The sequence below is a fragment of the Heptranchias perlo genome, chromosome 16 (assembly GCF_035084215.1).
Source record: "Heptranchias perlo isolate sHepPer1 chromosome 16, sHepPer1.hap1, whole genome shotgun sequence".
NCBI classification, from domain to species: domain Eukaryota; kingdom Metazoa; phylum Chordata; class Chondrichthyes; order Hexanchiformes; family Hexanchidae; genus Heptranchias; species Heptranchias perlo.
Window position 1 is genome coordinate 65396549 of NC_090340.1, and position 9855 is coordinate 65406403.

A 9855-nucleotide genomic window follows, 5' to 3' on the forward strand; every position below is an offset into this window, starting at 1 on the left:
TAGTTGCTGACCAGCTCCGAGCTCCGTGTCAGCAGCAACTATCCTGCTCGTTACTTGGTTATTTTCTTCAGCGAAAGCTAGGGTTTGATTAATCTGCTACAAAGATGTTGCAAATAAGATTTGTTTGCAGCTGGACAGGGGTCATTTATAATAACGCACTCGGAATATGTTAAAACTCAGCTAGCCAGCTGTGCTTAGGAAAATATCAATTTGCAGCCTCCAGCTGCTTTCTAATGACATTTATTTCAATGGACTGTATGATCCCCGTCTCCCTGATCAGAGAATTCCACACACAGTGTCAGCATCGAATGCACAGGCAGCCCACTGTAATCAGCCTCTGCCACGTGCTCCCTGGGGTTTGGGGAGGGGAGAGATGCTTCCACCATCTACTGTCCAGGAAACCTCTAATGTTGGGTTGTTCTGATTGTCTTGGGATAGCTAACATTAACCTGTGACTGGTCGAATGGCTCTGCTTCCAACTGCATCGACATGTCACCTCGTCAAGTGATTAAAATCCAGGTACTCCAGGCTTCAAACCTGCTTTACACCCTCCGCCAAATTGTTTTGTGTCAGGCGGTGTCTATTCCGTGATAACCCCTTTGAATCCTGTGCTATGTCTCTTTCCCAGTAACCTGAGGCCTTTCCCAGTGACCTGGGTTGTTCCCTGTCTTTCCCAATGTCCTGGGGTCTTGCCCATTTTCCTGGGGTCTTGCCCATTTTCCTGGGGTCTTTCCCTGTCTTTCCCAGTGCCCCGGGATCTTTCCCAGTGTCCTGGGATCCCAGGTTCTTGCCCAGTGCCTTGAGGTCGAGGGATAAGAAGAGAGTGGATAGAGGGATAAACAAAGAAGGGATCGACAGAGATGAAGAGAAAGGATCGTGGGATAAGGAGAGAAGGGGAGGGAGATGGAGAGAAGGAATCGAGGGAGAAGGAGAGAAGGAATCGAGGGAGATGGAGAGAAGGGACCGAGGGAGACGGAGAGAAGGAATCGAGGGAGATGGAGAGAAGGGATTGAGGGAGATGGAGAGAAGGGGAGGGAGATGGAGAGAAGGGGAGGGAGATGGAGAGAAGGAATCAAGGGAGATGGAGAGAAGGGATTGAGGGAGATGGAGAGAAGGGATTGAGGGAGATGGAGAGAAGGGATCGAGGGAGATGGAGAGAAGGGGAGGGAGATGGAGAGAAGGAATCGAGGGAGACAGAGAGAAGGGGAGGGAGATGGAGAGAAGGAATCGAGGGAGACGGAGAGAAGGGGACGGAGATGGAGAGAAGGAATCGAGGGATAAGGAGAGAAGGGATCAAGGGAGATGGAGAGAAGGGATTGAGGGAGATGGAGAGAAGGGATTGAGGGAGATGGAGAGAAGGAATCGAGGGAGACAGAGAGAAGGGATCGAGGGAGATGGAGAGAAGGGATCGAGGGAGATGGAGAGAAGAAATCGAGGGAGATGGGGAGAAGGGGAGGGAGATGGAGAGAAGGGGAGGGAGACGGAGAGAAGGAATCGAGGGAGACGGAGAGAAGTGGAGGGAGACGGAGAGAAGGGATCGAGGGAGATGGGGAGAAGGGATCGAGGGAGATGGAGAGAAGGGGAGGGAGATGGAGAGAAGGGGAGGGAGACGGAGAGAAGGAATCGAGGGAGACGGAGAGAAGGGGAGGGAGACGGAGAGAAGGGGAGGGAGACGGAGAGAAGGAATCGAGGGAGACGGAGAGAAGTGGAGGGAGACGGAGAGAAGGGATCGAGGGAGATGGGGAGAAGGGATCGAGGGAGATGGAGAGAAGGGATTGAAGGAGACGGAGGGAAAGGGATCGAGGGAGACGGAGAGAAGGGATCGAGGGAGACGGAGAGAATGGATCGAGGGAGACGGAGAGACGGGATCGAGGGAGACGGAGAGAAGGGGAGGGAGACGGAGAGAAGGAATCGAGGGAGACGGTGAGAAGGGATCGAGGGAGACGGAGAGAAGAGGAGGGAGATGGAGAGAAGGAATCGAGGGAGACGGAGAGAAGGGATTGAGGGAGATGGAGAGAAGGGGAGGGAGATGGAGAGAAGGAATCGAGGGATAAGGAGAGAAGGGGAGCGAGACGGAGAGAAGGAATCGAGGGAGATGGAGAAAAGGGGAGGGAGATGGAGAGAAGGAATCGAGGGAGACAGAGAGAAGGGGAGGGAGACGGAGAGAAGGAATCGAGGGAGATGGAGAGAAGGGGAGCGAGACGGAGAGAAGGAATCGAGGGAGATGGAGAGAAGGGGAGGGAGACGGAGAGAAGGAATCGAGGGAGACGGAGAGAAGGGATCGAGGGAGATGGAGAGAAGGGATTGAGGGAGATGGAGAGAAGGGATTGAGGGAGATGGAGAGAAGGGATTGAGGGAGATGGAGAGAAGGGATTGAGGGAGATGGAGAGAAGGAATCGAGGGAGATGGAGAGAAGGGGAGCGAGACGGAGAGAAGGAATCGAGGGAGATGGAGAGAAGGGGAGGGAGACGGAGAGAAGGAATCGAGGGAGACGGAGAAAAGGGATCGAGGGAGATGGAGAGAAGGAATCAAGGGAGACGGAGAGAAGGGGAGGGAGACGGAGAGAAGGGATCGAGGGAGATGGAGAAAAGGGATCGAGGGAGATGGAGAGAAGGGGAGGGAGATGGAGAGAAGGAATCGAGGGAGACGGAGAGAAGGGGAGGGAGATGGAGAGAAGGAATCGAGGGAGATGGAGAGAAGGGATCGAGGGAGACGGAGAGAAGGAATCGAGGGAGACGGAGAGAAGGGATCGAGGGAGACGGAGAGAAGGGATCGAGGGAGACGGACAGAAGGAATCGAGGGAGACGGAGAGAAGGGATCGAGGGAGACGGAGAGAAGGGATCGAGGGAGATGGAGAGAAGGGGAGGGAGATGGAGAGAAGGAATCGAGGGAGATGGAGAGAAGGGGAGGGAGATGGAGAGAAGGAATCGAGGGAGACGGAGAGAAGGGGAGGGAGATGGAGAGAAGGAATCGAGGGAGATGGAGAGAAGGGATCGAGGGAGACGGAGAGAAGGAATTGAGGGAGATGGAGAGAAGGGATCGAGGGAGACGGAGAGAAGGGATCGAGGGAGACGGAGAGAAGGGATCGAGGGAGACGGAGAGAAGGAATCGAGGGAGACGGAGAGAAGGGATCGAGGGAGATGGAGAGAAGGATCGAGGGAGACGGAGAGAAGGGGAGGGAGACGGAGAGAAGGGATCGAGGGAGATGGAGAGAAGGGATCGAGGGAGATGGAGAGAAGGAATCGAGGGAGACGGAGAGAAGGGGAGGGAGATGGAGAGAAGGAATCGAGGGAGATGGAGAGAAGGGATCGAGGGAGACGGAGAGAAGGGATCGAGGGAGATGGAGAGAAGGGATCGAGGGAGACGGAGAGAAGGGATCGAGGGAGACGGAGAGAAGGAATCGAGGGAGACGGAGAGAAGGGATCGAGGGAGACGGAGAGAAGGGATCGAGGGAGACGGAGAGAAGGGATCGAGGGAGACGGAGAGAAGGGGAGGGAGATGGAGAGAAGGAATCGAGGGAGACGGAGAGAAGGAATTGAGGGAGATGGAGAGAAGGGGAGGGAGATGGAGAGAAGGAATCGAGGGAGATGGAGAGAAGGAATCGAGGGAGATGGAGAGAAGGAATCGAGGGATAAGGAGGGAAAGTGAGTTGATGTGTTAGAAAGGGACAGGCTTTTTGGAACAGATGTCTTTTCCCTGTTCTTCTCTCAGCTTTAACCCACCCCTTTAACCAAGTGACCAAGTTTAATAAACTTTTGTTAGTCGTTCAATCTCTGGCAAAATTGATGAAAACAAACAGCTTGTGACAACTGAGAGACCAGAAAACCAACAAGGTGACCCACAGAGCCGAGGGTGTGAGGACAGTGCCCTCGGTCAGCTCCTTGCAGACAGCAAGGGAGCTCAGCCCCGTCACACACACACACACACACACACACACATAGACACACACACACACACACACATAGACACACACACACACACATAGACACACACACACACACACATAGACACACACACACACACACACATAGACACACACACACACACACACACACACATAGACACACACACACACACACATAGACACACACACACACACACACACACACATAGACACACACACACACACACACATAGACACACACACACATAGACACACACACACACACACACATAGACACACACACACATAGACACACACACACACACACATAGACACACACACACATAGACACACACACACACACACACATAGACACACACACACACACACATAGACACACACACACACACACATAGACACACACACACACACACATAGACACACACACATAGACACACACACACACACACACACATAGACACACACACACACATAGACACACACACACATAGACACACACACATAGACACACACACACACACACACACATAGACACACACACATAGACGGCATGGACACAGATACAGGCACTCACACTCACACTCGAACATACACTCACACTCAAACATACACTCACACTCACACTCAAACATGCATACACTCACACTCAAACATACACACACACTCACACTCAAACATACACACATACACTCACACTCACTCAAACATACACACACACTCACACTCAAACATACACACACACTCACACTCAAACATACACTCACACTCAAACATACACTCACACTCACACTCAAACATACACTCACACTCAAACATACACACACACTCACACTCAAACATACACACATACACTCACACTCACACTCAAACATACACTCACACTCAAACATACACACGCACTCACACTCAAACATACACACATACACTCACTCAAACATACACTCACACTCAAACATACACTCACACTCACACTCAAACATACACTCACACTCAAACATACACACACACTCACACTCAAACATACACACATACACTCACACTCACTCAAACATACACACACACTCACACTCAAACATACACACTCACACTCACACTCAAACATACACACACACTCACACTCAAACATACACTCACACACTCACACTCACTCAAACATACACATACACTCACACTCAAACATACACTCACACTCAAACATACACACACACTCACACTCAAACATGCACACACACACTCACACTCAAACATACACACATACACTCACACTCAAACATACACTCACACTCAAACATACACTCAAACATACACTCACACTCATACTCAAACATACACACATACACTCACACTCAAACATACACACTCACACTCAAACATACACACACACTCACACTCAAACATACACTCACACACTCACACTCACTCAAACATACACATACACTCACACTCAAACATACACTCAAACATACACTCACACTCAAACATACACACACACTCACACTCAAACATGCACACACACACTCACACTCAAACATACACTCACACTCAAACATACACTCAAACATACACTCACACTCATACTCAAACATACACACATACACTCACACTCAAACATACACTCACACTCACACTCAAACATACACTCACACTCAAACATACACACTCACACTCAAACATATACTCACACTCACACTCAAACATACACACACACTCACACTCAAACATACACTCACACTCAAACATACACTCAAACACACACACTCATTCACTCACTCATACACTCTCACTCACATATATTCACTCTCACACATTGGAGGTGATTTTAAACCCCAAGAACGGGTGTGTTGGGGGCGGATGGGAGTTGAAAATAGTTGGTTTTTTTGGGTCGCGACCGCAAAATTTTCAGACTTTGCATTCCCAGTGTGAAGCCTATACTTTACGTGCTGACGGTAAACCCGGAAATAAAGCCGGGCTGCGGTCGCACCCCAAAAAACAACTATTTTCAACTCTCACCCGCCCCCAACCCACCCGTTCCTGGGGTTTAAAATCACCCCCGTACACTCACAATCACACACTCACACAGACAGAGTTCAGCCCAGTGTTTGTGATTCTGGCAGCTGGTCATTAACACCCGGGTGTCTGTTTGTTTTGTGCAGGGGACACGGTGGTTTACAGGGACGGTGTTTATTGGATCCTCGGACGCACCTCTGTCGACATCATTAAGAGCGGAGGATACAAGATCAGCGCATTGGACATTGAGCGCCACCTCCTGGGACACCCTGATATTGCAGGTTAGAATCCTCTGAATAAAATGCAAACCTGCTTTTCAACTGAACCCATCTCCCACATTTTGGGTTTGTAATTTGGTTATCCGTTCTAGTGTGTCAGCCTGGTCACACCAACTCTGCCACTTGCAGCAGCTGTGCTGTGCACTCGCTCGCACACATAGACAGACAGACACACACACACACACACACACCCCCTGCTCATTCGCTCTCACACACACACACTGCCCTGATCACTCTCTCTCACACCCACACACTGCCCTGATCACTCTCTCTCTCACACACACACACACACAGCCCTGCTCACTCTCTCTCTCACACCCACACACTGCCCTGCTCACTCTCTCTCTCACACACACACACACAGCCCTGCTCACTCTCTCTCTCACACTCACACACACACACAGCCCTGTTCACTTTCTCTCTCACACACACACACACACTGCCCTGTTCACTCTCTCTCTCACACCCACACACTGCACTGATCACTCTCTCTCACACACACACACTGCCCTGCTCACTCTCTCTCTCACACACACACACACAGCCCTGCTCACTCTCTCTCTCACACACACACACTGCCCTGATCACTCTCTCTCTCACACCCACACACTGCCCTGCTCACTCTCTCTCTCACACACACACACACAGCCCTGCTCACTCTCTCTCTCACACTCACACACACAGCCCTGTTCACTTTCTCTCTCACACACACACACACACACACACACACACACACACACACTGCCCTGTTCACTCTCTCTCTCACACCCACACACTGCCCTGATCACTCTCTCTCTCACACACACCCACTGCCCTGTTCACTCTCTCTCTCACACACACACAGCCCTGTTCACTTTCTCTCTCACACACACACACACTGCCCTGTTCACTCTCTCTCTCACACCCACACACAGCCCTGATCACTCTCTCTCTCACACACACAGCCCTGTTCACTTTCTCTCTCACACACACACACACACACACAGCCCTGTTCACTTTCTCTCTCACACACACACACACACACACACTGCCCTGTTCACTCTCTCTCTCTCACACACCCACACACAGCCCTGTTCACTCCCTCTCACACACACACACAGCCCTGTTCACTCTCTCTCTCACACACACACTGCCCTGATCACTCTCTCTCTCACACACACACACACACTGCCCTGTTCACTCTCTCTCTCACACCCACACACTGCCCTGATCACTCTCTCTCTCTCACACACCCACACACAGCCCTGTTCACTCTCTCTCACACACACACACAGCCCTGTTCACTCTCTCTCTCACACACACACACAGCCCTGTTCACTCTCTCTCTCACACACACACAGCCCTGTTCACTCTCTCTCTCACACCCACACACTGCCCTGCTCACTCTCTCTCTCACACACACACACACACACACACACACACACACACAGAGCCCTGCTCTCTCTCATTCACACACCCACAGCCCTGCTGAAATGGCCTGTTTCCTGTTGCAGACGTTGCAGTTATCGGGGCCGCTGATGTGACGTGGGGTCAGAAGGTGGTAGCAGTTGTCCAGCTACGAGAAGGGTGTTCACTGTCACTGAAGGAGCTGAAGGAGTGGGGAAGGTAAGAGGGAGGGGTGGGAGACACGAAGCTTCCAGCACAGGTGCTCAGACAGAGGGGATGTCAAACACTGTCACAGTATCATAGTAGGTACAGCACAGAAGGAGGCCATTTGGCCCATCGTGCCTGTGCTGGCTCTTTGAAAGAGCTGTCCAATTAATCCTACTCCCCTGCTCTTTCCCCAGAGTCGTGTAAATTTTTCCCCTTCAAGTATTTATCCAATTCCCTTTTGAAAGTTATTATTGAATCTGCTCCCACCGCCCTTTCAGGCAGCGCATTCCAGATCAGAACAACTCGCTGCATAAAAAAAAGTTCTCCTCATCTCCCCTCTGGTTCTTTTGCCAATTCCCTTAAACCCGTGTCCTCTGGTTACCGACCCTCCCGCCACTGGAAACAGTTTCTCCTTATTTACTCTATCAAAACTGTTCATGATTTTGTATGTGGGTGTGTGGTGTGGGTGTTGTGTGGGTGTGTGGGTGTTGTGTGGTGTGGGTGTTGTGTGAGTGTGGGTAGTGTGTGGGTGTGTGGTGTGGGTGTTGTGTGAGTGTGTGGTGTGGGTAGTGTGTGGATGTGTGGTGTGGGTAGTGTGTGGGTGTGTGGTGTGGGTAGTGTGTGGGTGTGTGGTGTGGGTAGTGTGTGGGTAGTGTGTGGGTGTGTGGTGTGGTTGTTGTGTGGGTGTTGTGTGGGTGTGTGATGTGGGTAGTGTGTGGGTGTGTGGTGTGGGTGTTGTGTGGGTGTGTGGTGTGGGTAGTGTGTGGGTGTGTGGTGTGGGTGTTGTGTGGGTGTGTGGTGTGGGTAGTGTGTGGGTGTGTGGTGTGGGTAGTGTGTGGGTGTGTGGTGTGGGTAGTGTGTGGGTGTGTGGTGTGGGTAGTGTGTGGGTGTGTGGTGTGGGTAGTGTGGTTCTGGGTCACTGACCATTGCGATTGCGGCAGTGTTTACCTGGAGTGAGCAGAGAGGATGTCAGGGGTCACCGTGTGGTGCAGGGTCAGAGTGCAGGAGGTCACCAGCTCAGTGCAGGGTGAGAAGCAGCTCCTGCCACCCTGGCTGCCATGGTGACGGATTGCTGATTGTGTTTTGATTACAGGGAACATATGGCCGTCTACAGTCTCCCCTCGGAACTGGTCCTCGTGGAGGAGATTCCTCGTAACCAGATGGGAAAAGTGAACAAGAAAGACCTGCTCCGACACTTCTACCCCCCACCCCCCAAATAAACAGCCATCGTCCTCCCGATCGCAGTCTCTGCGACCTTGTTCATCCCACCACCAGATCATGCGACATTCCTGTCACATCACAGCTTGCTGAGGGTCCCAAACTCACTCAAATCCCAGCTCAGACTGAACCTTTCGACCGCGGTCAGTGACCAGCTCAGGAAGTTTTCAAATTATTGGGGGGAGGAGGAGTGATGGAGGCAGCACAACTGGAGCCGATCCTTCTCTGATGGAGAGAGCATCTTCCCAGTCCCCTTTAATGGCGCAGTGTGCAGCACTTTATCCACTGGGAGCCTATCCAGTATCCAGTACCACTTCTGACTGTGCTAACAGCCAGGGCGAAGGGGCTGTCATCAGTAAAAGGGATATTTCAGTCACTCGGGATTGCTGTGATCTCTGTTTGTGTGATGTGTCAACAATTTCATGATCTGTTTGTTATTTTTATGTTAGCTCTACATTAATCTTTCTCGAGCTCTGACCATTAAATCAATTTTAATTCACTCTTCCCTTCAAGACTCAATGATTCCTGTATCACACTGTGTTTGAGGTGTGCTGGGTTTCCTGTATCACACTGTGTTTGATTGAGGTGTGCTGGGTTTCCTGTATCACACTGTGTTTGATTGAGGTGAGCTGGGTTTCCTGTGTCACACTGTGTTTGATTGAGGTGAGCTGGGTTTCCTGTGTCACACTGTGTTTGATTGAGGTGAGCTGGGTTTCCTGTGTCACACTGTGTTTGAGGTGAGCTGGGTTTCCTGTGTCACACTGTGTTTGAGGTGTGCTGGGTTTCCTGTATCACACTGTGTTTGAGGTGTGCTGGGATTCCTGTATCACACTGTGTTTGAGGTGTGCTGGGTTT

At 51.1% G+C, this 9855-nt stretch overlaps 1 protein-coding gene across 4 annotated transcripts in view; it reads left to right on the forward strand.

Annotated features, from left to right (window-relative positions):
• acsf3 (acyl-CoA synthetase family member 3) overlaps positions 1–9499 on the forward strand; it is a 120327-nt gene extending 110828 nt beyond the window's left edge. For 3 of the 4 annotated variants that reach the window (XM_067997540.1, XM_067997542.1, XM_067997541.1), the window contains 3 exons: positions 6058–6192; positions 7683–7794; positions 8876–9499. In XM_067997540.1, coding sequence (XP_067853641.1) covers positions 6058–6192; positions 7683–7794; positions 8876–9002 — 374 coding nt within the window. In that variant the 3' untranslated portion in view covers positions 9003–9499. Of the gene's footprint in view, positions 1–6057; positions 6193–7682; positions 7795–8875 lie in introns of those variants that run through there. The other variant, XM_067997544.1, reaches the window with a different exon arrangement.
• Positions 9500–9855: the final 356 nt, after the last annotated feature.